Source organism: Alternaria triticimaculans (genome assembly GCF_023758025.1).
Source record: "Alternaria triticimaculans strain BMP 0046 chromosome Unknown scaffold_5, whole genome shotgun sequence".
NCBI classification, from domain to species: domain Eukaryota; kingdom Fungi; phylum Ascomycota; class Dothideomycetes; order Pleosporales; family Pleosporaceae; genus Alternaria; species Alternaria triticimaculans.
Genome location: NW_026055962.1, coordinates 1000700 through 1026697, shown reverse-complemented (window position 1 = coordinate 1026697; position 25998 = coordinate 1000700). Strand labels below are relative to the sequence as shown.

The 25998-nt window shown below is 53.2% G+C and overlaps 11 protein-coding genes across 11 annotated transcripts; 6 read left to right on the top strand and 5 right to left on the bottom strand.

The window, feature by feature from the left end:
- Positions 1–514: 514 nt before the first annotated feature.
- CCT4 (T-complex protein 1 subunit delta) lies at positions 515–2365 on the bottom strand (the record flags this gene model as incomplete). The annotated part of the gene is made up of 6 exons (XM_049365291.1): positions 515–1120; positions 1168–2004; positions 2052–2081; positions 2134–2156; positions 2212–2263; positions 2312–2365. The coding sequence occupies 6 exons, from the start codon at positions 2363–2365 to the stop codon at positions 515–517; spliced, it is 1602 nt and encodes a 533-aa protein (XP_049223092.1).
- A 323-nt stretch (positions 2366–2688) lies between these two features.
- On the top strand, positions 2689–4160 carry RPT1 (26S proteasome regulatory subunit 7; the record flags this gene model as incomplete). The annotated part of the gene is made up of 4 exons (XM_049365290.1): positions 2689–2783; positions 2836–2950; positions 2997–3982; positions 4037–4160. The coding sequence occupies 4 exons, from the start codon at positions 2689–2691 to the stop codon at positions 4158–4160; spliced, it is 1320 nt and encodes a 439-aa protein (XP_049223091.1).
- A 382-nt stretch (positions 4161–4542) lies between these two features.
- On the bottom strand, positions 4543–5691 carry J4E78_004661 (uncharacterized protein; the record flags this gene model as incomplete). The annotated part of the gene is made up of 1 exon (XM_049365289.1): positions 4543–5691. The coding sequence occupies one exon, from the start codon at positions 5689–5691 to the stop codon at positions 4543–4545; it is 1149 nt and encodes a 382-aa protein (XP_049223090.1).
- Positions 5692–6483: 792 nt separating this feature from the next.
- Positions 6484–7524, top strand: J4E78_004660 (uncharacterized protein; the record flags this gene model as incomplete). The annotated part of the gene is made up of 2 exons (XM_049365288.1): positions 6484–7323; positions 7381–7524. 2 exons carry the CDS (start codon positions 6484–6486, stop codon positions 7522–7524), a joined length of 984 nt encoding a protein of 327 aa, XP_049223089.1.
- Positions 7525–8140: 616 nt separating this feature from the next.
- J4E78_004659 (uncharacterized protein) lies at positions 8141–11187 on the bottom strand (the record flags this gene model as incomplete). The annotated part of the gene is made up of 2 exons (XM_049365287.1): positions 8141–10649; positions 11108–11187. The coding sequence occupies 2 exons, from the start codon at positions 11185–11187 to the stop codon at positions 8141–8143; spliced, it is 2589 nt and encodes an 862-aa protein (XP_049223088.1).
- Positions 11188–12686: 1499 nt separating this feature from the next.
- J4E78_004658 (uncharacterized protein) lies at positions 12687–15137 on the bottom strand (the record flags this gene model as incomplete). The annotated part of the gene is made up of 1 exon (XM_049365286.1): positions 12687–15137. The coding sequence occupies one exon, from the start codon at positions 15135–15137 to the stop codon at positions 12687–12689; it is 2451 nt and encodes an 816-aa protein (XP_049223087.1).
- A 684-nt stretch (positions 15138–15821) lies between these two features.
- J4E78_004657 (uncharacterized protein) lies at positions 15822–16535 on the top strand (the record flags this gene model as incomplete). The annotated part of the gene is made up of 2 exons (XM_049365285.1): positions 15822–15898; positions 15959–16535. The coding sequence occupies 2 exons, from the start codon at positions 15822–15824 to the stop codon at positions 16533–16535; spliced, it is 654 nt and encodes a 217-aa protein (XP_049223086.1).
- Positions 16536–16957: 422 nt separating this feature from the next.
- J4E78_004656 (uncharacterized protein) lies at positions 16958–18180 on the bottom strand (the record flags this gene model as incomplete). The annotated part of the gene is made up of 3 exons (XM_049365284.1): positions 16958–17224; positions 17639–18025; positions 18076–18180. 3 exons carry the CDS (start codon positions 18178–18180, stop codon positions 16958–16960), a joined length of 759 nt encoding a protein of 252 aa, XP_049223085.1.
- Positions 18181–19365: 1185 nt separating this feature from the next.
- J4E78_004655 (uncharacterized protein) lies at positions 19366–22053 on the top strand (the record flags this gene model as incomplete). Its single annotated transcript, XM_049365283.1, has 1 exon — positions 19366–22053. One exon carries the CDS (start codon positions 19366–19368, stop codon positions 22051–22053), a length of 2688 nt encoding a protein of 895 aa, XP_049223084.1.
- Positions 22054–22252: 199 nt separating this feature from the next.
- On the top strand, positions 22253–22900 carry LSM2 (U6 snRNA-associated Sm-like protein LSm2; the record flags this gene model as incomplete). The annotated part of the gene is made up of 3 exons (XM_049365282.1): positions 22253–22260; positions 22514–22661; positions 22766–22900. 3 exons carry the CDS (start codon positions 22253–22255, stop codon positions 22898–22900), a joined length of 291 nt encoding a protein of 96 aa, XP_049223083.1.
- A 1055-nt stretch (positions 22901–23955) lies between these two features.
- On the top strand, positions 23956–24414 carry J4E78_004653 (uncharacterized protein; the record flags this gene model as incomplete). The annotated part of the gene is made up of 1 exon (XM_049365281.1): positions 23956–24414. One exon carries the CDS (start codon positions 23956–23958, stop codon positions 24412–24414), a length of 459 nt encoding a protein of 152 aa, XP_049223082.1.
- Positions 24415–25998: the final 1584 nt, after the last annotated feature.

Genomic DNA, 25998 nt, shown 5'->3' with positions numbered 1-25998 from the left:
GCCAGGGTGCTCGCGTTATCGTGGTGAGGCATCACACACATACACTACTCATGAACACGGCACGGAAACACTGCGTCTACATGCTGACGGCCGGATAACCTATGCGGGCGAAAGATCAGCCCGAAAAGCAATTGCTTCGTCACGCGCGCGGATAGTCGCATTCGCATTTCTCCATTTACCAAAAACGAGTCAAGTTGAAAACATTGCTCATTTCAGGTGCATACCCCAGGATCAAAGTGGTCCGAATTCGGCATCTGGAAGAAGAAAAGTGATCCACGGCTTATCCTTTCTCGACAGTCTGCAGAGAACGACGTGTCCCGCTACTGCAGTCCCATGCTCCCCCACGTGCAGGTTTTAATTGCACCGTTCATGCATTCAACGCAATATACGCGTAACCTTCACATGCAATGTCATGACATTCCAAACACTTATTTGGCATCAACAGTTGTTCGAATTTTTCATTACTCGTGGTATCCTGCGTCTTTTGCTGCCAAGTCAATCCATTTGCAGTTCTTTACCTCGACAAGGCGATGTCGTCGATTCGCAGAATCATCTTGACGGTCTCGGCTGCAAGCTCGATAGCGCTGGTGCTGACCAGCAGTGGCTGCAGTACGTTCTCCTCGCTGATGTCGTTCTTGACACCCCCACTCTTGATGCTGATACCAGCATTCTTCTGCTCCTGTGCGTGCCTATGCCTTAGCTCTGTGACAACCTTGATGCTGTTCAAACCGGCGTTTTCCGCCAGTGTTGTCGGAATGACCTCCATGGCATCGGCGAAAGCTTTCCAGCAAATGGACTCAGTGCCAGAGAGCTCACGAGCTTTGAGTGACAGCTGATGCGCAATCTCAATCTCCGGGGCACCGCCACCAGCAAGTAGCGCCTTCTTCTTGACCAACGAGCGGATGGCGCAGTGAGCGTCGTGTAGAGATCGCTCGGTCTCATCCAGAATAAGGTTGTTAGCACCGCGGCAGACGATGGAGACAGTGTTGGCTGCTGACTTGACGCCCGAAACCTTGACGTATCGTGCACCTGATGCCTGTACCTCCTCGACAAGGTCTGCCGAACCGAGCTTGTCTTCTGTGAATGAGTCGATATCGGCAATAGGCTTGCAGCCAGTGCTCTACTGTGCATTAGCTTCGTTACATGTGAATCACTTCTCATACGCACCTTGCAAATGAACTCAATCTCGTCGCGCTCAATGTCCTTGATGACCAGGATCTTCAGCTTAGACAAGAAGTGCAGACTGAGGTCGTTGACTGCATCTCGGAGGATAGACTTTTGGATGAAGAGAACGTTGCACTTGGCTTTCTGGATCTTCTTGACCATGTTCAGCAGATATGTTCGCTCCTCCTTGAGGATCTTGTCCATTTGCCTGTAGTCGTTGACGACAATCTGGTTCTCCATGTCCGGTTTCGGTGGGCTCAACTGGAACTGGATGAGACCTATCCGTGCCTTCTCCTTCAATGTGGGACCACCAGCGCTCTTGACTACAGGCTGGTTGAGAACCAGTCCGTCGATCATCTCGCTGTCTTCGATGGTACCGCCTGACTTCTTGATCATCCGGATGTTCTTCAGGTCTACGTTGTCGGCGGTCTTGGGGTCGATGACCTTGAGGACTGAATCCACAGCCATAATGGGTAGCTTGGGCTCCTGAGCGACGATCTTAGAAGAGAGTGCGGTCGTGGCGGTCTTGAGGAGCGTTTGCCTGTCCGTGAGCGAGATGGGGATGGCCATCTCGGTCAATATGGATATCGCCTCCTGCGCTGCCCGTTGGAAAGCCTCTGATATGACTGTGGGGTGGATGCCCTTACCCAATAACCTCTCAGCTGCGCCCAACAGACTTCCAGCAATGACTACGACCGAGGTTGTGCCATCTCCAGCTTCGATATCTTGGGCGTGTGCGAGGTCGACGAGCATCTTCGCGGAGGGGTGCATAACGCTCATCTGGTTCAACATGGTGGCTCCGTCGTTCGTGATGATGGTCTGGCCTTTGCTGGTTTGGATCTGGACGGGTCAGTTTTGATGGCTGAGAGTTTGCGCCTGTGTCGTACCATCTTGTCCATGCCCTTTGGTCCCAAAGACTGCCAAAAAGTTAGTATTCATCTCTTCCCCGCACCTCGTGGTGGGACATACAGTTCGGATCGCATCTGCCACAGCTGCACATTTCGAGTTAGCGAGATGCTTCCAAATGAGAATAAATAGGTTCTGTACCTCTTGCGGCAATGATGTTGGCGCTGCGAACAGCTCTGGGCTTCTCCTTGTCCTGGGGCAATGTCAGTCAATGTTTTCAGAGCTTAGTGATGAAGCGCACCTTGAAGGCAGTGTTGCCGCCACCGGTACCGCCATTTGCAACTTGAGCAGCCATCTTTCAGTATACAGGAGAACAAAGCTAAAAGAGGGGTATCGTGGGAGTTTGGCGGGGAAGTTGTGGTGCCTGGACGCGAACTGACAATATTTCGAGAACGCGATAGACGTAGCGCACGGCCAATCCCCAAGCTCCGACTCGCCGGGCCATTGCCGCATCACAGCTACACCTTCACCCAGTCCACAACAACCAACCCCATACACTCGCCGCGCCGCCGCATCTGCTCCCACTGTCGCTCCTAACCGGACTCATCCACAACTCGACTGCACGCATAGCCCAAACCCCATCTCGGCCACACGACAGTCGCCGCCCACTCCGCAAGCATGCCTTCAGCCACAGGCCAGTCCTGGGAGAAGTACCAGAAGAACTTCGCCGACGACGAGGTCGAGGAGAAGAAGATCACACCTCTGACGGATGAGTAAGAGATGGCACGTCACGGTCAGAGCGGACCTGGGCTAATGATATCACAGGGACATCCAGGTGTTGAAAACATACGGCGCGGCACCCTATGGCGCCGAACTCAAGAAGCTTGAGAAGGAGATCAAGGACAAGCAGCAGACGATAAACGAGAAGATTGGCGTCAAAGTACAGACTCCTTCACCCTCCACCCATGCTCGACTAACGCCCTCAGGAATCAGATACCGGACTCGCACCTCCACATCTCTGGGATATCGCCGCCGACCGCCAACGAATGCAAGAAGAGCAGCCCCTCCAGGTCGCACGATGCACCAAGATAATACAAGACGAGAAGGACTCGGAGAAGAGCAAATATGTCATCAACGTCAAGCAAATCGCCAAGTTCGTCGTCAACCTCGGAGAGCGCGTCTCACCCACCGATATCGAGGAGGGCATGCGCGTGGGTGTCGACCGCAACAAGTACCAGATCCTGCTTCCCCTACCACCAAAGATCGACCCCTCGGTCACCATGATGACGGTCGAGGACAAGCCTGACGTCACATACGGAGATGTTGGAGGTTGCAAAGAGCAGATTGAGAAGCTACGAGAGGTCGTCGAGATGCCACTACTATCACCGGAGCGCTTTGTCAACCTGGGTATCGACCCCCCTAAGGGTGCTCTTCTCTACGGCCCTCCAGGAACCGGAAAGACCCTTTGCGCCCGAGCTGTTGCCAACCGAACCGACGCCACCTTCATCCGAGTTATCGGTTCAGAGCTTGTCCAGAAATACGTCGGAGAGGGAGCGAGGATGGTGCGCGAGCTGTTTGAGATGGCACGAACAAAGAAGGCGTGTATTATCTTCTTCGACGAAATCGATGCTGTCGGTGGCGCTCGTTTCGATGACGGTGCTGGGGGCGACAACGAAGTACAGCGTACCATGTTGGAGCTTATTACACAACTAGACGGTTTTGATGCTCGCGGTAACATCAAGGTCATGTTCGCGACCAACAGGCCTTCGACTCTGGACCCAGCCCTCATGCGTCCCGGCCGTATCGACCGAAAGATCGAGTTCTCGCTACCAGACATGGAAGGCCGTGCTAACATTCTCCGTATCCACGCCAAGAGCATGAGTGTAGAGCGCGACATCCGTTGGGAGCTCATCTCTCGTCTCTGCCCCAACAGCACAGGTGCCGAACTGAGGAGTGTAGCTACTGAAGCAGGGTAAGTTCAAGTTGAGCGAACTGCATATGAGACATATACTGACTACCTCTGAAGCATGTTCGCAATTAGGGCTAGACGGAAGGTTGCCACCGAGAAGGACTTCCTGGCTGCCGTGGACAAGGTCATCAAGGGCAACCTCAAGTTCAACTCGACCGCTACCTACATGCAATACAACTAGACGGCGCCACGTGCGTTGCGTTGAAAGTAGCTTATGTATTTACATTAGAAGGCAGCACTGGTTTTGTATGAGTACTCACGATGGTGCTTTTCTTCCACTTAGATGGATAGGACATAATGCATTATTCGAATCATCCTGTGCTCTGCAATGGAGTTTTGACGAAGCATAACTCAGTCGACATTGTTTGTGATTGATATAAGAATGGTATATGTTGCATCACTATTCAAACTAAACAGCCATCTTCTTTAGCACACGTCAACCCAGAAAGAAACTAGACACCTTAGAGCCTACATTGACGTTAGCTCACCTGCTTTGCATGTTCTCATCTTGTTGTAATCTGCAGACCTGTTCAGTTTCTTTCTTGTGTGAGGTGAATATGCCATTAAACGACAACTGTCCCGCCAATATCGCACAAATCAACATCAACACCCCACTTCAACCCAGCTGCCTCCGCACCCTTCCGCCATCTTTCAGGCGGCTCAGTAACCGGTTCATAGCTAGCCGAATAGGCACCACGAAACGTACCAAAGTGCATACCTATACTCTTCTTACTCCTCACATCCCTATGTATAGCCAAAGAATCCTCAGGACTAGAATGCTGACCAGATAAGACAGACCTCGGCTTGAAGCAACCGACAGGCACAAGCGCTAGATCAAAAGGTCCGTATAACTCGCCGATTTCTTTGAATGCCGGACAAGGCGGGTGCGGCGCGTCGTGGTGGGAGAATTGGTCGTCGGAAAGAACGTGGCAGTATCCTGTGTCTCCCGCGAAGAAGAGCTTCTTGCCAGATGAAGACGGTTCCTTGACGATCCAACTACACCACAGTGTACCATCGAAGTTCCAAGGCGAGCGTCCGGACCGATGTTGCGCGGGCGTGCATATCAACTCTACGCCTCCAGCACCCTTTTTGAACACAGTTATGCCACCCCACCAGTCCATCTCTTCGACTTGATCGGCCTTGATGCCTGCGCCTAGCCCCGTCAGAACAGACTTGACGCCTAATCCGCAGAAGAAGCGCAAGTCGCCGCCTTGTTTCGCATTCAGCTTCTTCAGCGTATCCGAGTCGAGGTGATCGTAGTGGTCGTGGCTGATGCACACAGCGTCGATTTCTGGGAGCTCGTCGATGGTGCATGGTGGAGGTGTGAAGCGCACAGGACCGACCATGCCATAGGGTCCTACGCGCTCACTCCATACGGGATCGAGGAGGATGCGCATTCCCCGCTCGTTTCCCTCTGAAGCTGTTGTTTCGATCAAGAAACTCGCGTGTCCTATCCATGTTGCCTTTAACCCGTTCTGCGCATTGCTGAAGTTGGGCTTGCGCACGTCGACCAGGCCTAATCGATCGGCGGGAATGGGGACGAAGTTCTTGGGTGTGCTGAACCGCGTTCGGACGGCGGCGATTATGCCGTCGTTCTTATAGGAGGGCCATGGGTTCTTGAAGCTTGTGGGTGGCTTGCCGATGTGATGGGCGGTCGTGAATGTGTCTGGCTTGTGCGGGGGTAGCGGCGTTACGGAGGATGAAGGAGGCATTCTCGATGTTTGGTAGTGCCTAAAAAACAGCGCGAGGATGCAAAGGGCTTGATGTGGGCGCGCATGGCTGGCTGTCGTCTGGATGAGACTATGACGACGAATGGCGGGTGTGGAGGCGGCGATAGGCAGCGCTCGTCGGAGGCCACGTTCGTCCGGTTTACCGTTGGAGGCGCGTTTGGGATTCGAGGGTCGCGTAGGGCTAGGAAACCTTCGAGACGTCCATCTATGACTTCACTGCCCTTGTCGCAATGTCGATGCAGCTGTTGAGTTTGTGCGTCTGGTCGTGGAGCGTCATCGAGCAGGTCCGACCCAGCCATACCCTGTCACCTATCGCGCAACCCACGTTCTGCCCCAGCCATCCTTCGAGACGTAATCCCCAACTCTTTTTGCACAGAGAGTAAAAGCCGTAATTGTGGCTGGCACTACCCACCAATCTCACATCCCAAGGCGCATCTCGAGCATCATGGCCTCGGAGACAGGGAAAGTGGGTACAAGCACCAAGGCGCGGCTTGCGTAGCCTTGTTCTCTTATCATCCAATAGGACCGACACGTGAGCCCGTCTAGCTCACTGCAGGTACTGTTCGTCTGTCGCTCATCGCCGCCGCCGGAGCTCTAACCAGGAGTCTGGAAGATGTACCTTCTATATGTGGTAAGCACCGACTGGGGCTGCAGCGGGCTGGGTACGCCATGGCCAAAATTTCGTGAGCTTTATAGATGTCGGATCCTCAGCGTTGTTGAACTCGTAGTATACCTTTGCGTCAATCAATCTTTCATCTTTACAGTCAAGACAAGATGAAGGGTACCTTTTCCAAAGCCGGCACTGCGGCTCTACTGGCCACAACGGCAAATGCACAACTCTACCCGAACCAGAGCCCATTAAACCACACCTGCCAGTTACAAGAACCACTTCTGTCGTGCCCATCGCAAGATCCCTCCAAAGTCGACTCCTGCTGCGTCGAGACATTCGGTGGACTTGTCCTAAGCACTCAATTCTGGAACACATACACCGGTCGCGAGTCTGAAGGCCAGCTTCTCCCCACCGACACATGGACTCTCCACGGCCTCTGGCCCGACTTCTGTAACGGTAGCTACACACAGTACTGCGACTTGAGCCGTCAATACGACCCCATCCCAGGACCGAACACGACAAACGGGCTACCAAATGGCACATTCGTCCCACCCTACAACGGCTCCAACATCGGCACCTTCCTCGAGCCATTTGGCCGCTACGACCTCTTGGAGTACATGAATACCTACTGGATCGCATGGCAACAAGATAACCCCGGTTTCTGGGGCCACGAGTTCTCCAAGCACGCCACCTGCTTCTCCACCTTCAACGTCCCTTGCTACGGCCCGCAGTACCGTGAGCACGAGGACGTTGTCGACTTCTTCGAGACAGCTGTCAAGTACTACAAGAGGTTCCCCACCTTCGATTGGCTCGCTGCTGAGGGCATCACACCCTCCAACTCAACCACGTACTCGTACTCCGATCTCGTGGATGTTCTGTACGAGCAGCACGGCGGTATTCCTTTCTTGGGTTGCTCGGGACCCAGGTTCAATGCTACTGATGCTGGGAAGAACACCACTGACCGAGGCTACACTATCTTGAGCGAGGTTTGGTACTACGAGCACGTAAGTATCCATTGAGCGTGCGAAATGGTGGTTCGATGAATGCTAACATGTTACTAGGTCTACGGCCGTCCTCAAGAAGGCAATGCCATTCCCGTCAATGCTTCGGCTACCTACCTCACCAATTGTGCTACTTCCGAGGGCGCTATTCACTATCCGGAGAGGACCAATGGGTCGGAGAAGGCTCCCACTGTTCCGTTTTAGGAAGACACAGTTGCGTTTCGAATGTATTGTAATGATCAATATCAATCACTTCGTGAACGCAGACGAAGTTACTCTTCACATCCACCTTGTTCAGGAAAAAACTGAACGCCCTAGAGCCTATATCAACATAGCAAGATGCAGAGTATGTAATCTAATGTTAACGTAGAGCCTACATTAATATAGCAAGATACAAAGTGTGTAACTTAACGTTAACTTAGAGCTTACATCAACGTACAAGGATGCAAAGTATGTAACCTAGCGTTAACGTAGAGCCTGCATTAACATAGAAAGATGCAAAGTAAGTAACCTAACGTTAACGTAGGCTCCAGGGTGTTCAGGTTTTTCCCTAAAATGAGGTGCATCCGCCGTTTCCCCTCAAGTGATGTCCTTGCAGCACGTTACGCCTAGATATATAGCCCTTCAAGGCGTTACTTTGAGTTGAAACATTAATTTAGGCGTCACTGGCACTTAAGTTGATCAGTGCAGACATACGAGATCTATTCGTACCAACTGACACTATTGATAGTCTATCAAGTACTAATACAAAACAAAGGGTTTACTTGTTCTTTACCCTCACAAACTTCTGCACCCCAGTCTTCGGATTGATTCTGCTCTCCTAGTTAAATTTACGCGGCTTTCCAGCTGTCTCATCGTCCGGACTAGTCTGTGAGGCAGCTCTTGTGCCGCGTTCTTCCTGCATATTCGTATCCTGAGTCTGGTCTTCGGGATCTACACCACCTTCCTGATGACTGCTCCCTTCTTCAGGCGTCTGACGCTCGTCGTCTGCGTGATCTTCCCCTGTATCCATGTCCACATCTGTTTCCTGGACTCGTGGACTCTGTGTTTCGGAGATGCGGTTCCGCTCAATCTGCTCTCTCTTGATCTGGACTGCCGCCTTTGTTGCGGGAGCGTGGTTCTGCGACCGTGGGTGGACGGTATGATCGGTGTTTTCTTCAAAGACTTGACGAGTGTAGTCTTGTTGTTTCCGTGCCGCGTCAACACCAGCGGGGAACATCTTGCCCATTATCGCATTGTGTTTGTCGGAAGCGCTTGGATCCGCTGCGTAACCGCTTGGACTCGGCGTGTCCGGTGCATTGGCTGAGGCCGCATATTGCTGGTTGGTAGGTGTGAAGCCAGTGGGTGAGTGGCTTGCTTCGCCCTCATTGCGTGAATGCACCTTGCGGAGGTTAGCCGCTGAGGATTGTGAGCGCATGTCGGGACGCCCGTCTTTGCGAATCAAGACTCCATCTGCATTCCTAATAGGTTTGGTGCGCGTCTTTTTTGCCGACCCAAACATATCGCCCGGTGATCCGAAGCTCATGGCAGCGGTCACACCTTGTAGACCTAGACTGCTAGCACGGTCGCTGGTTGCATAACCGCCACGACCGCCTCCACCGCCACTGCCTCGCCGCGCAATGCCTCCTCGTCCTGGCTGTGGGACGTGTTGGTAGTATCCGGACGGACTGATCTGAGAATCGGGAACACCTTGCCAATCAGGCCTTTCCCAATCAGGGGTTCCGAGTGTACCGTGGGCTGGCATGCTCTTCCTAACTCTGCCACCACGACTTCCAGGACCCCCACCCCGACGCCCACGCGGTCGATGCTCGATCATACGCTGGGACTCGGGTTGCCAGCTGGCGTCTGAAGGGCCATCTTGTGTGGCGTAAGGGACGTAGGAAGACTGTTGAGATTGCGATCCGAGAACAGATTCAGGTACACTTTGTTGGGACGGTATCGTGGGCGTTTGAAAGCGATGGTCTGTCATGGGAGTTTGTTGCGAGGCCGTGTAACCTGAAGGGCCAGCATCAACAAGCCTCGGTCTCTTGGGCGAACCGGGTGTTTGAGTGTTGGCCTCCTGTGGATTCTCAACGCCGTTCTGATGTGTTCGTTTCACTCCCGCGTTGATGGTAGCCCATCCGCCAGCCTGACTTCCAGTGGGACCGACGCTCGTGGGATTCGGCGCGTTCATAGGTGTCGCCGTGGTGGAAGGAGCGGCGAACGACGATTGCTGTGGCTGGCCATTGGTTACTGGTTGGGGTGCTCTATTGCTCGGCGTCATCGTTGGTGTACTCTGATGCGAATGAGGCGGGCGTGCCATCGATGCTTGCGGTGCCTGATACGTATATGGCGGTGCTTGCGAGGGCTCAGGTCCGGCGCGCTCTTCGAGTCGATAAATTTTACCCTTCATGATCTCGATAGTAGTACTGAGAAGATCTACATCGCTCGCCTTATGCGACAAAACATTCATCTGCTGCGCCATTTGCTCTAATGCTGCATTCTGAGCTGCGAAAGATGGGGCGGCATGAGGCGTAGCCGAAGCTCCTGATTGCCTCTCCATTCTAATCGCATATAACTCACGATTCATATTTTCCATGGCATGGTGCATGCCTTGCATATCATTTTGTAATCTTTCGGCCAGCGCCTCCACCTTTTTGATATACTCATTTTGCTGAAGAAACTTGAACTGGTATTCTTGACGCAGTGTCTCTGCTGTTTGGTCCATCTTCTCCTGGTGAAGCCTAATGTCGCGGGTATGCGCAGCTAAGGCGCCACTGTTGTGGGACATTTGCGTCTGTATACGCGCCATAGCGTCTATGCCAACGTCTTCTGGCGAACGAGGATAGTGATGGCCATTGGTCTGGGGGACCATTGTTGGCACTTCAGGTGGACCGCTCATTGACTCAATGCCAGGCCCTTGGTGAGACTGAGGAGGTTCTTGAAGATAGGGAGAATTTGACTGCGGTGCAGTGCTCAGCGCGTCTTGAGCAAAAGCGTGTGGGGAGTTCCGTATCGAAGACTGCTTCGATGATGGCGCTGTCAACAACGGTGTGTTGTCTCCGACAGGTTGCAACGACTGCTGCTGCTGTTGTAAGTTACGGTCTTGGGATGGCTCGTACCGCCCGCGAGTGTGATCTGGGTGATCTACAGATGGCGCACGTGAGTCAATCTCCATAGCTTCAGCCGAGGACGCTTTTGGTGTTGCTCTCGACGAGGGAGGACTTGGGGTGTCTTCGTTCGCTAGCAGGTCTTGTGAGGCATCCACTTCAGGTTCGACTACAATGGTATGATTTGGTGCTGTCTCGCATTGCAGTTCTATGCGACCCAGCTTGAAGAAATCTCGACCACTGTCACAGGTCAGCCATCATGCAAGGACTTTGAAAGGGCATTGGAGAAGTTACTTACCGAAAGGATCCCTTTCCTGCAGGTGCGGTGACAACAGTGAATCCGATAGCTGTCTTTACGCAAGCCGGATCGGGGCACGATAAAGGCTGAATGGTACTGGTGTTGAGTTAGTCCCAAGGGTACTGTGCGAACGAAAGGATAGCAATAAGGAATGCGGGACGTAAAATGCGGGCGTACACGTCTAATAGATGTTAATCTATAGTGTGGAAAGATTTGGTGCAGGCTAGCGTCGGTGCGTCTAGAGGAAGAAACTTAAAATACCATGTAACCATCGGCAGCCGGGATACGCCAACTCGTGTGTTGGGGTTTGTTGATAGCCAGCCAAGGCTATAAGAGGGAAAGGTGCGACAAACAATTGTAAAGGGAGAAGGGACCAATGTCATGTCTGGGTTCAGCTTACCATCCTGCTAATTCGGTGCCTTTTGACGCCGCTTTTAGTTTGCCCATGGGCTGTAAGGTAGAACTGTAAGAGCCGAGCATGGCGGGAATGAAGTAGCTGCCGGTGACCTTGTACCAGGAGTTGTAGAAATCTCCAATGCACTTCTGACAATTCTTGCAGTATGCTTTAGTTGCACGGTTGGTGGGCGGGGAAGGTGGAGAGGCCTCATCAGCACTCTCCACAACCTCTGGTGGTGATGGCTGAAGTTCATGTGTATTCATGTCTGACTCCACCTCGCCAATTCCGGATCGCCTGGAGCCCGCCATTGATGCAGCCCATTGACACAACAGTGCCTAGGCGATAGCTGCAAGTGAGCGGAGAGGCTGCACGAAAAGTGCTAGATAGCAACAAATAAAAGTTGGATGAAAGAGGGTGGGCCTAAGCAAGCTGAACTACCGGTCTCGGGTACGCGACGACGCGTCTCAGTCCAGGATAGCGTTTCAGCAAGCGCAGTGAGATTGGAAGCGAAGAGGAAAAAATGGTAGGCCCCAACAAGAATAGGCGGTTGCGGCGGAGACTGGAAGGAACCCTGAAAGACGAGAGCTAATTCAGAGGAGGGAAAGGGCAAGTGAAATAATTAGCAGGAGTTATTCCATGATTAGCCATGCATGAGTCCGAGTGGGGTTAGCGCGCCTCGCTATCAATTTAGATGCGCTCTATTGCGAAAAAGCCCTGAAGCCGTCTCGTGTCGCAAGCGCAACACGCTAGCTGTTCCATCTCGCGCAACAGCCGGATCTCTTCAGCTGTAATTTCGTCCGTCTATCGAATGCGAGCAGTTCCCTACCGTCCGATGTACGCATGTGTCGACGTGCACAGGTAGGAACTCGTGTCACAGCATCCCAACACCTGATCGGTAGTCACTATCGTTATGGGGCAGTTTACTCATCCCGGGACCAAGCGCCGGCTATCTTTATTACCATCAAATTGCGACGATTACAGGTTGCCAAGTTTGATCCGCGACATGGGCCAATTAGCATAACATGTCGATGCAGGATGATAGCTATATGTCCGAATTTACATTTGCAGCTATATCTGGGCCAGACTACTCGTTTCTGGCTTTTATCCATGCCATTCTCCATGTCGTCGTCAGCAGCATTGTCCCAACTGGTACCCGCCTCCCATCATGACGAAATGATCGCCGCTGAGGGCACTGCTGTACCGTGGCAGCGATCTCACACAGGCAAAGATGGGATTATGGTTTTACAGAGTTGAATTTGCGCAATCTTCGCCCACTGTGAGGCGGCGAAAAGCTTTGCGCTAATTTAACTCCAAGTAAGGGGAAAGTGGACAGGGATGTTGATTGATGTCATGCAGTACTTGTGCCCTTGGCACGATAGTTATTCGCGTTTAATCCTTTCTACCGATAATTGCAAAACACAACGCATGTTCTAGAAAGCATTCAGCCTCTCAGCCTATGCATCCCGATTATCCGTTTATACGCCACGACCGAGAGTGTCAGTCAAGCGATATGCGCTTGGACACCTCGTACTACGACACGTTGCGTTGCACGTAGTACGCGCGAGGTACGAATACTCGTACTTTACTTGACAACAATAAAGCCAACGCCGTTGCGAGCCTCTTGACAGGCTTTCGAAAGAGCCTGCACCTCCGTATCCGTCCATTTGACACTGAGGTTGTCCCAATTCTTGGTAGCGTATTCACGGCGATACTGCTGTTGCATTGCTTGCAAGCGACGGATTTCTCGAGGGTCGCCTGTCCCACTGTACACAATGAAGGCCGTGCAGCGTGGCAAAGCGTCGTATATCTGCCCGATGCGTTCAATGGTCTTGGAGACGGCATCGCCGAGCTCAGGTCCGTGAACCTCAACATCTGTATCCTCGCCGTCCTTCAGAAGACCCAGTCGTTGCAAGGCATTCTGTCGAATGAGCTCGACGTCGGCCGTCTTGGCGTCGTCCCACCAGCCTCTTGCAAGCTCCAACTCGCGCAAACGTCCCCAGACAAAGTCGATCTTGTCAGTAGTGCCATCCTTGCCTTCAGCTTGACCCTTTACTGTACGCTCAATAGCTTCCACTACTTCCTCATCGGTCTTGCAGCCTATGGAGACTCGAGCTTGGCCACCGTGACCTCTGTTCGGGTCGCCCCAGTCGATGACAGCTCCGGCACGATGCACTTCGTTTGATTTTGGTCGTACAGACCGATCCATTCTCTTGAAAATAGACTCCGCGTTTGTGTCGCCCGACCCCCAGCGCGGGCCCTTTTCACACTTTTGTTTGACTAGATCGAGACATGTCCGAGCATCTTCCACACTGTCGTGACCTGCTGAGCCCTTTTGCACTTCGCGCTTGAGATATTTCTGCGCAAGCCACTTCAGCGACTGCTTGTATGGTGGCCCACGAGGGTGCGGGTAGAGGATACCAGTGTCGATGATAAAGGGGTGGGTCAACTTGAGTGCGTTGAGATCAGAGTTTAGCGAGTGTCCCACAAGGATTGTACGCGGTGTGATGAGTTCCAATAGCTCCTTCTGTATGTCTGCTAGAGTAGTTGTGACGTCTTGGAGCATGGCCGCTGTAATACCGGACCATTGGGTCAGGTAGTCCTTGATGGCGACATCCGGCTTGACAAGCTTGTCGAGGGCCGTAGTGCCGTCCCAGTTCAATAGACTGATGCGAGTGAGTACAAGCTGGTCATTCTCAGCTTTGCACATCTCACAGTCGACGGATATAATGTGTCTTCCAGCAGTCAGACTGCCTTGTTCAATCTCCATCTCGGGTACTTCTGCATCTTCCAAGGTAGCGACATTGGTGTCGACCCAACCGCCATCAGCACTCTGATGAGCAAGCTTCCTTCTCTCGTTATTGGCCTCCTTGGATTCCGAAGTGGTGAACATAGCTGGATGTAGCACATATTCGTTCTCTTGCTGTTCCATTAGACTGGCGATGTATTCGGTGATGCGTGTGCGCTTGTTTTCCCAGTTCTTCGAGTTCTGCGGCAAGGGGCCTTTGTGGTTCCCCGTCTTCTTCATCTGCTTCTCTTCTTGCGTCTTGGGTATTTGTGAGGTTAGCATCGTATGAATGGGCGAATGCACCCTCATATATTGGTTGTTGCGATGTTCGCCTATAGCCTTGATGGGCCAGACATGCTCAAAAATTTCAGCGAGGGGTTTCAGCGATGCAGGTAGTTTTTCGGCCTTGAGACTAGCCGGATAAAAGTCATCACGCGAAATGTTTAACCGCTTGGGCTTTGCTGCCTGTGCATCCTTTACAGCCTTTGCAGCCGTGAGCGCAGCATCAGTCTGCGCATCTGTTGTCTCTGTTCCAACAGAAGGGTTCGACTGAGGCGCGGCGTCTAGAGCAACATCGCCGTTGAACATACCCAGGTCCAATCCCGGAACCATAAGCATGACGACCTGTTGGATATTGGCACGACTGCGTACAGAAACCCACTGCGGCGCATTACCGTCAGCAAGCAAGTAGAGCACCAGTGACTGGAGGTCTGTGATCTTCACGTGCGAGTTCAGGCGGGCATGATGTGAATGCTCAATGGCTGGGTAGCTCCTCTGCAGCTTGCGCTCTTTCCTGCGCTCCTCTCTGGTCATGTTCTCGCTTGACTGCTCAGAGCCAGCTTTGTATGTGACGAATGGGTTGTCGGTGGAGGAAAGGCGATTTCCTAGTTGGGTGTCCTTGCCCGCGAATGGGTTGTCGGGAGTTGCATCTTGCTGCGGCGGTGGCGATCGTGCCTTGCGCTTGCCCTGCCCATCTGTGTCGCGCGAATGGCCAGGACTGCGAGCTGGCGAAGGCGAGTTCGAGGAGCGGCGCCCGTTGTGCTCAGAGTGCGATCCGCGTTCCTTCCGTCTCCTTTTCGAGCCGCTGACTACTGTCCAGCCCTCTTCGTCTCCGTTAGCCGTGGTGGTTGCCGCATTGTCAGATTGCGCTTCGCCGCGCATGTGCGCCAGTGTCGCACCGAGTCCCATATCGGCAGGAGGTGGCTCGTCGCGAGCGCCGCGCTTTCGTTTCGCCATATCAGAGCTCATGCGACCGGCGTGAGTCGATTTGGTGGGCGCGAGGTGTTGTTGTGGAGAAGCTCAAGAAAATGTTCGGGGTTCCGGCGCATGGGTACGCGCTAGCCATGGCCCACAGGAATCCACTACTCTTGTCATACGTCTGTATCCATTTCACTTCGCAAGACGCACTAAATTCGTTATTCTACAATGAGGGTCGCGTTACAATCTCGAAGAATCCAGTCTTAATAGTCTTCGTCGTCTTTGTGGTCTTCGCTGCATAGTTCACTGTATACATACCCGCCGACGTCATCATCGTCACAGCTGCGATCATACACGAACCAAGTGAAAACATCACGAGAAGATGCATTCACACCCATTCTACAATGTGGGGCTGCCTAAGAGTCTATCATGGAGGAAGCATCGCAAGAAGCAAGAGATGGTCGGTCCCGGAAATGCAGCTAGACTGAACCGGAAACTCAGCAGTGGAATGTATGTCGAATTTCTTCAGCAACATACGAATCGCGGAGAGGGTGAACGGTGAAGTGAATCCAAGAGTGGATATTCGAGTGATGAAAGTGATGCGATCCCATGCCGGCTCCACGCATACTATGATACTCCTTCTTTCAACTGCACAAGACCTTTTCCTTAGACTCTACCTCACCGTCGAACCTCTGTCTACATCTGCACCTATTTCAGCGCTATCCTACAGCAAGAATGCTGACCAAAGACCAGTTCGTTCAGGGGCTAGAGCCGCTCAAGTGTAGCATCTGTCTGGACGACTACAGTACCGAGTAAGTAGCACTTGATGGTCTCTACTGCAACGGCACACTGACTTGGATACCCTCTATCAGGCACGTCCCTGTGCAACTTCGGTGTGGTCACATCTTCGGAGACCACTGCATCGTCAAGCAAGTCGAGGCTGAAATGCCCAACAACAATCGATGTCCGCTATGCCGCCAAGAGCTTTTCCACCAGGAAAATACACATGTATACGTCAGTGACGAGTCGGAACTTGACGATGCCGATGACGAAAACGAGGAGGAAGAATGGGAGTTCGATGAAGAGAGGTATCAGGAGACCCTCGCTGGGCTTCTTCATGACAGTGAGCCAGGTATGGCACACTTCGCCTCCTCAGATCTGGAGATGCTTACGGACTCAGGGGAAGAGACATATGGTCTAGCACCCAGTGCACTTCACGCTGAGACCATCGCCATGACAAGGAGGGAGCGCCTCAATCGCCAGCGGGAGTTCAGACTGCATGCTGGGCGGGGGCTGGATGGGGGCAGGGCAACCGTCCCGAAGCTACCCGGACGTACACGCACCTACAATCAGATTGAAGCTTCTGATGTAGAGACAGATGCAGACTGGTCTGGATCTGAGTACGAGCCAGAGGAGGACAACGACCCAGCCGATGAATGTGAGGAGTAATTTGGCGTCGATGTAGGTACCACGGTACGGTTTTGTGTGGCACTCGACTTGAGCCAGAGGATATGTAGTAGCCAGGATAACTTTTTGTGAGGCAATTGCTGGGTCCCGAGAGAAATGTAGCCTCTACACTCTCCTATTGCAAGTGATAAGCTAGGTTCCGAAAGTGATGTAGCCTCCACGGCCCTCTTTGTGATATCATGTGGAAAGATCAACAGCCCTGTCGATAACATCTGCCGGGTCTGCTATCTTTGTGGATATGAAGACCAACAGGTGGCCATGGGCGTAGAATTTAGCCGGCAGGTTGTGTAACATTGCATCGACGCATGTCAGCATCTACATGGTAAGCTTCTTCGCATTTCTATTTGTACATACGCTCATCTACAGTCATTGTCGTAATTCGTCGGTCTGTATCGTTATCCATTCTATAGTTTTCCTCTCCTGCTATCGACCGCTTCCCTAAGCTTCTTGATAACGTCTCCAGGGTCCGAAGCGCCGAATACAGCACTGCCAGCAACGATGACATTAGCGCCAGCATCAGCAGCTTGGTCAATGGTCTTCTCGCTTAGACCTCCGTCGACCTCGATCTGTAGCTCTGGGTACTTTTGTCGAAGCGCGGTGACTTTGGGAAGCTCGGACGCCATGAACGACTGGCCACCGAAGCCGGGCTCTACAGTCATGATCAATATCATCTGTGGATGTTAGCATGAAATCTGTACCGAACGTGACGTGGCCTAACGCGGGCCTTGAATTGAGGTTATTGATCCTGCGGGAGCAGCCAGCGGCGTGGGCGGGTAGGTACCGATGTCAACTTTGGGGATTACTGAATTGACAGGTGGCCAATAGATGGACAGTCGGTTGGGCAGCATGCGGCAGGCTTCTCGAAAGAACGCACAGGTCAAGACTGATTGACAGTGGGCTTACGCAGGCTGGTATGCCTAAGCGCCAGCGCGTGCCGCCCACGCCCCAACAGGGTCAGCCCTACCCAGCCTCGCTTTGCTCGACCACTTCCGAGGCCTCTCTAACCACCATATAGCGCGTGCGGCCCTTTCGTGATATCGATTGTGATGATGGAAAGCATGGCGGTGCAGGGGTGATGAACTCACATCCGGAACCTCGTCCTTGTTTGGGTTCTCCAGTATCTCCCACAGCACATCGACCGGTGTGCTCGGCTTGATTGCGATACCAGCCTGCATACCCTCGCCATGTATGAACTTGACCAGCTCTTTGGGAGATGTCTTCTGGTCCGACTTCCCACTAGGTGAGTCTGCCGCGGTTGACGAGACGGCGGCTTCGTAGTGGAAGCAGTACAGGTCGCAGCCAGCTTTCTTGAAGTCGCGCACCCATCGCTTGGGCTCGGCGATCATCATGTGACAGTCGAATGTTCCCTTGCCGTGTGCGGTGGTCGGTCGGTCGACGTGTGAGCGGATCTTGGTGACAACGGGCGCGCCAAAGGTCATGTTGGGCACGAAGTGGCCGTCCATGATGTCGACCTGCACGTGTCAGTCGCGTGCCCTACAGCCCGAAACTCAGCATCGCGTACATGGAGCCAGTCGGCGCCCTGGGAGATTGTGTCTGAACAGGCCTTGCCCAGCGCTCCGAAGTCTGCCGACAGAATCGACGGCGCGATGATGGCAGGCGGTGACATGACGGGCGGTTCTAGTGCGGTTTCGGTGTGTATAGGTGATATGAAGAAGCGCCAATGGGAGGTATGGGGAGATTGTGGAAATTGCTAGTGTGACAGAGCTCACGATAGCTTTTTGGTGTTGACGGCATCAGCGTCACGCCTGCCCCTCCATACATGCCCCGCTGCAGGTCTTGGCACGCCTCACCTCTGTTCTTGTTCATGCAGACCATGCAGACCGCGCAGCTCACCACCTCACGTTTCGAATCAACTATGTTTGCTGAACGGGGCCGTCAATGCTCTAAATCGACTGAAACCTCCTCTATTGTTATATCTTGGTGATCGGCAACCGCGTGGCTGGTCGCGTGTTTGTACTGCCGAGATGGCTGCGACGGGTCTCGGCACCTGGTCTTTCCTCTCACATGGCACGGGATGACTACATGACAGCCATGGGGACAGCCACAACCACCGCCTCGCGTCCAACTCGAGGCCGTGAGACAATATCCAGCCCCGCAGCAAGAATCGATTTCGACGAGGCACTATTGGGCGAGTATGCTGTCCAACGCCGCTGCGTCTCGTCATTGGACAGGCGTGCAGAACGCGAGCGCTGCAAATAGCACAGCCCGGCGCTTACAACCAAACACCCAACCACGCCGTGCAGCGCAACGCTCCTCTAGCCCAAAGTTTCTAGCGCATGGTATTGACCTTGCTCGCCATAAACTTACACTGGCCAATCATGCTGGCTTCACCCTCTTTGCCATGTCGTGGCCGACCTTGAGCCGCTACTGCCTCTCCACCCAGACTCGGCCCTCTATGCGAGTGGACGGCCAACTGGCAGTGTAGCTCGGACGAATGCCACAGTAACACTAGCCCACAGTCACTCGACGAGTAGGCGTCTACGCGCGATATATCCTCTGACCATCGCGCTCGCGCCGCATCGACTCTCTTTTGCCATTCACTTCTAGTCCTCTTCCGAGCCCCTTCTTCCGTCAAGTCTTCGTTGATCGAAGCAATTCCATTTTTACCAGTAAGCTGTTGACCAGCGCAGTTTTGGGCTATAGCTCATCTTAATATCGCCTCTGTTTGGTCCCCTGTACTTCTGTATTTGGACCCCTACCACCCTCGCCGCACTCCCGCCTACTCGGATTTTCATAGGTATCTTTAGTAATATTAGCACAAGGCGGTGCTCACGTCACCGCAATATACAACATGCCTGAGATGCTGGAGCCTGCAGTATACCATCCTGCGACCTTCGGCCCCATGGCCAACTCTCATCAAGCCATGTCTCCGCTGGATCAGAGACAGGCACTTAATGCCACCGACGACGAGTCCTCAATTCCCACTTACTACTTCGGAGCAAGATATTCCACCTCGTCGATATACCTACCCAGTCCCGCGTCACCAGCCAGTATCGACGACGACTTCCCTACCCCCAAGGCACGCTTATTCGATATGACCCCGCAGCCGTCGCCGCGCTTTCCTGTTCACTCGGCTACATATCCCCCAGTAAACCGGGCGAGTCGTGCTGACAGCGACTTCGACTCCCTCTACGACATCACCGACGATGAGGCTGAGGTACCCCTCCATGCATCCGCATCAGTCAAGAAGCTTGCGACCCAGCCTAGACAGAGACGCTACCCATCCATCGTCATCCCTTCGCCTTCCGCATGGCCAACCATTGAGAAGTTGAAGAGTGCAAACTCGGCGATGCCCGTTACTCCATCGTTGCTACTGACCCCATCGCGTCGCTTCCTTGAGATGATCGACTCTCACAACCTGCATGTGCCTGAGCACTCAGCAGCCCCTTCCCTGGACGGCAGCCTCACATCAGAAGAGATGGATAAGCTCAGTTGCCCTGCCACCCCAGTCTCGCAACGTAGACGCGGATCCATGTCCAGCGTTGACTCGTGGGGACCTGTGCAATTGGACCTACAAGCTATGGAGACTCTTCAGCATCTCGGAAACTCGCCATCTGCTGAGCAGTACGAGGAACCAGAGCAACAGGAGTTTCAAGTGGTTGAGGCTAGAGGCGAGATGCAAGAAGTCTCCCGACCAAGTCTCGGCTTAAGCATTCCTTCAACAGTATTCGGAAACGGTTCCTCTGGTAGCACACCGATTTCCGCGCTCTCTGTCCCTTCTCCCGGTGGTTTCTTCTCATCGCTTCAATCGACTGCTCGTCACACCTGGAGTATCCCCAAGCGCGATGAGTCAATCCCAAACACTTCAACTGCTGAGAGGTTTTACAACCTTCCATGGCAGAAGGAGAACCGAAGGAACACTTCCCCACACCCCGTGCCAGCTGTACCAGCTGTGCCAGTTCTCCCGGTACGAAACTCGACTCTTGCCGGGTCCACTCTCGATGGACACGATGAGCCTCTGGCGACATCGCGCCCAGTCCTCCTTAGCAGCCCAACCGATGAGAACGTGGAGATCAAGGAGATCAACCCTAGCAAGACCATCTTTCAGTATGACGAGAACTACAACGCCGGACTTCAAAAGGTGTCTACTGCTAACCTCGAGATGACTGGCCGATGGTTGGAGGAACAAGATGAGCTACAGGCCGCTCTTCGTGACATGAGCGACATTACCTCTCCCAGCCTCTCCAGCGGAACCCACAGCCGCGGCAACTCGATCGAGAAGACTGTGGTCAAGAAGTCGGTGAAGTTCGCGGATGAGCCGGCCAAGTCTCCAGTCAAGGAGTCGGTGGATGAGCCCGTCACCACCTACGTCCAAGGCCTTGAGTACCTTCACTCTCGGTGCCAAAAGAAGGATACGTTCATCCACCGTCAGACTCGCGCTGAGGCTATGCACGTACAGCGACGCTGCAATCCTCTCGCACATCGCGATCAGCTCCTGGGAAAGTTCGAGCTTTGCCAGCCAGAGCGCCCAGCGCCACCGCGACCAGTGTCTGAGTTCTTCGTCAATGATCCAACTGTACTAAAGGAGAGGATTGCGCGCGCACAGACGGAGCGTCAAGCGCTCGACCAGATGCTGCCCATCCACTGGGTCTTGCAAGCTCAGAAGCAACTCAACGGTGGCAAGCTTCTCAGCAAACCTGCCGCGCGATGCATCACACGCGCTAGTGCTCCACGCATCCTCGACGTTGGTGGTGTCGCTACCAACGATTGGGCGTGGGACGTTGCCTACGACTACCCATACGCTACAGTGACTACTGTCTACACTGCGGGTAACAACATGTCATCTAACGTCAAGGGCCCCGACAACCACAAGCACCTTAGCGTTCCCAACCTGTGGACTCTTCCCTTCCCATCTGGTCACTTTGACGTCGTTTCGGCACGCACACTTTACGAGCTCCTCAAGACAAGCAAGCCTGTCGGCAAGTCATCAGACGAGTACGACCTGTGCTTGAAGGAGTGCTACCGCTGCCTCAAGCCCGGTGGTATTCTTGACTTCAGCCTCATGGATGCCGATGTCGTCCATGCTGGCCGCAACGCTCAGGCCATGGGTGTCGAGTTCGGCTTCAACCTCAAGACCCGCGGCTACGATGCGCAGCCTACCAAGACATTCCTCCCGCGCGTCTCCAAGGCGGGCTTCAAGGACGTTCAAAGGGCGTGGATGCTCCTTCCCATGGGGAAGACGGCAGCGAACTGGAAGGACACACTTGCCGTTGGCGCCGAGCCAAAGCACCAGGAGCGTCGCATCACAGAAGACGGCGAGATTGAGCTCGAGGACGCGCCAGTCTTCGGCACCACCATGGACGCGGCGATGTTGACAGGTGTAGTTGGAAGCTGGGCATGGGAGAGGTGGCTGCTTCGATTGCAAATGGAGATGGGCAAGGACGAGGAGAAGCTATTGGAGGGAGTCGTCAACGTGCTAGAGGAGGGCGCGACAGGCCACGCTGGATGGAGGACTTTGTCCGGCTGGGCGAGGAAGTAATGGCAACGGGATTGAACATGATGTGATACAGTTACGATGGTTTTGGGTAGACGGTGTTGGATAGGCTGGACTGGACTGGACTGGACTGGACTAGGTTGATACCACAATAGCGAATTTCTTTTGTAGATGAATTGAAGACAGTGTCTATCACAGTCGTCCCATTTGGTTGTCTGAGTGTCTGCCTATCAATGTGATGGTGATGGTGGAGTGAGAGACATGGCGAGGCGGCGGATCAGCCTCGCTCGCAGCGGCGCGAACCCCACGCGGCCCATGCGCAGCGCATAACCTCGTCACTGTGCCATGTGCACCGCAAGTCGCGACCACTCGACCCAACTTGCGCTTGGCTGTATCTCCGACGTCTCTACCCCAATCCTTCTTCTCACATATACACAATGCTCTTCTTCAGGTGAGTCCCCGGTCCACGTCGACAATGACGCAACAGCAACTGACAACGCAATAGCTTCTTCAAAACGCTCGTCGAGCACGAAATCACCGTCGAACTCAAGAACGAAGTCCAGATCCGCGGAACACTTAAGAGCGTCGACCAGTATCTGAACATCAAGCTGGACAATGCAGAGGCGGTGGACGAGTTGAGGTGGCCGCATTTGGTGCGTTTGTCCACCGCGACTCTCTTCTGCGTACGGACCAGACAGCGCACCAGAGAGATGGCAACATAAACTATGGGAAGAAATTGAAGCTAACTTTACAATAGTGCTCGACAAAAGACATGTTCATTCGCGGTTCCGTCGTTCGATACGTACACCTTCCTTCCGGCGCTGTCGACACCGCACTACTCGAGGACGCGACAAGGAGAGAGGCTGAGGCGGCGAAGAACAAGGCGAAATGAGAAAGGATGGACATCAGGTGCTAGGATAACGCGTGATGAAGTGACCGTTCGTGCGGCAACATGAGGAGGCAAAGACGCGCGTGGGCGGACGCAATGTGATATGACAACCCACGGTATATAAGAGCGTGGCCAAGCGCAAGAGCTGGAATTCTGGACCGGGAATAAGCGCAGAGCTTGCGCAAGCACGAAGAGCGCTTGCAGAGCTGGTGATGTGAATATACCCTTTGATGAGTACGAGGTGATATCCTCGCCCATCTTTGTTCTTGTCCTACTTTTCTACTCTCTGTCCGACTCGAGTCCTTTACACGCCCTGCTTCAATTCCTCCCTAGTTCACGGGACATGGATGTTGCCTCTTCAGCGTCATATTTGACATGGCCATCGACGTCAACTTGCTTTTCCACACACGTGCGTTCCTCCTTCGTTTTGCCTACCCACAACTATGGCATCAAACTTGCGATCTCTATTGTCGTCCATGTCGCTTCCCCTGTACATTGTTTCCCGTACAGTGTCTATCTCCAACAGACGGATCACTGCTGTGTGTGCGATTCGATATTTTGGTTGTCATCCACTCCATCCACTGGTACCGTGATAACGCAGGGCGACAACGAGCCACTCACGACCCCCGCAATACATCACCATCCCATACACAAAGGTTTTCCTCAAATGAGAGAGATCGCAATTATCCGACCCCAAGAGACGAATCCGCACGTGTCCCCCTCCCTTTCACCTTTTTTTCGTAGCAAACGGAACATGTCGCGTAGAAATTACGCTCGCCCACAGTCCTCCCAACTGGCAGATTGCGCAACTATATGACTCCGTCTATCCCCAAACAACACCAACACCACAACCGCTCTTCCGTTGGTTGACGACGTCCACGCACACACTTTCAAAAGTTTTCAAATCAGTCCCTTCGAAACCACACACCACGCAACGAGTATACTCGCAAAAGCGACGAGTCCACGCACACACTTTCAAAAGTCTTCAGTTCAGTCCCTTCAAAACGACACACCACACAACGAGTATACTCGCAAAAGCGACGACGCCCTCAACAATCATGGCGCCCATCTCCAACCCTTCTTCCACTCCCACAGCCGCCCCAGCGCCTTACCTACACACCCGCTCCGCACTCGAAGCCTTGTCCTCCGAAACCCTCACCCCAACAGCCATCGGCCTCATCTGCGTAGTCGGCACCATCGGCATCACCATCTACATCATCAGCGCCATCATCTATTTCCGCACCAAACCAATCAGCCTGCCCAGACTATTCCGCAAGGGCGCGCACACCGACGAAGAGAGCAATACAGACGGCAAGAAGACAGCCATATCCATCTGGGAGCGAGGTGTACCGCTGTATGATCGAAGTGGTGTTACTACGACGGCAAATTCGGCGTTTGGTGATGCGTATCCTTCTGAGGGTGTTGCGGTGAATGCTGGGCTGGAGAGGGAGATTTTGGAGATTCTGGAGGCGGAGGCGGAGGTTAGGGCTATGTCGAGGGTTGTGGTGAGGTATTGAGGGGGTGGTGAGGGGAGTGTTGGTGATGTGAGTGTGCTGGGTAGTTTTGGGGATGATGGGCACGAGCGTGAAGATGTGAGTGTTGAGGTAGTTGTGTCATGCGTTGGTATTTAATCAACGGGGGTTGGAGTTGTGCTTGGATGTACGTTGCTCGAGTGTTCAAAAGTTTCTGCTCGCTACTTTTTGTACATCTGGTGTCTATCAAATGGGGAATTACGATGAGATGTGAAGAGGCAGACGGGGGAAGTAGCCGGTAACAGGTGCCACACCCAGATATCGTCTACAGCCCTGCCTTCTTGTACACACTCAGAAGATCCATCGTGCCTTTTCCATCCCTCGCTATCTAGGCCCAAGGATCTTCCCGCACAACAACCTCAATAGTCTCTTTCCTACCCCCAAGCATTTCACTCCGCCTTGATTTGAACTTCCGCATCAACCGCTTCCTCAACGACTTCTCATCACGCCTCTCCTTCTTCTCTTGAATAAGCTTCTGCTTCACTGCCTTCACATCCTCATCAGACGAGGAAGAGCTCCAGTGGAGAGTCGGCGCAGTGTTGACACGCCATGCCTGAATGCGCTCTTCGCTTAAGGGTGAGACATTGCGTCTCTTTCGCAGAACGTTCCTGGTATGCGGCTGCGTGGTCTCTAGAGATTGGAACAGTGAGGTCGCTACTGTTGTGGTGAGGACGAGTGTCGCGACGAAGATAAGCGCTGCTTTGGCGACTATGCTCAGGCCGCGCTCGTTGTGTGATGTGAAGAGTGCGGTGAGGAAGCGGGTGATGAGGAGGGAGAGGAGCATGCATGGGAGTATGAGCCATACGGATGGAGGCTGGGGTTGCGACATGGTGGAGAGAAGTGAGGTGTTGGTGTGCAGCAACAAGGCACCTGAATCGAGAGTTGGCGTATGAGAAGGCTCATAAGCTCCAAGGTCACTGCGTTAGTCTTGCGGGTTGGTAGAAATCGGATTGGGCGGGGCTAACGGCGGGAGTGTTTGGCTTCTGGTTCATTCACTTCTTAGTATCGACTACTTTGGTATCTAGGGAATTGAAAACGCTCAAACACTTTTCACATGTTGCTGGTTTCTCTCACACTTCGCTTGAAACTTCTTTTGCAATTAGGCAAGTTAACTAGGTACTTTTCAAATTTCCATCCATCTCATCTGTTCCATCTGTTACTTCGCACCTATTCTGTTCCAAGCCTTCCAGCTTTCTGCTAAGCGCCATACGTGAATTATGACGTCGCTGGATGGAGTAGACGCGCGGTTACCGTTTGCCTCGAAGCCTCCAGGGCTGCCGCAAAAAAGAGGGTGGAGACGTTTGTGACCTCGGTGTAATTGCCATACGATGAACCACAAGTTCACCGATATTATAGCATGGATGAGCCAGTAGAGTATCTCACTTAGAGCTGGTACGAGCATGTTGAGTTTTTTGGGGTTTACCAGGAGTCGCGTGTAAGAAAGCTGGTTTTTAGGGTGGTTGTATATGAAGACTACACTGTGAAATTATTGGTTGTGATTACACCAACGCGGTACTATGGAGCATACAGCGGTTGCCTGTATAATTTATGTTGCTGAGCTGAAGTGAG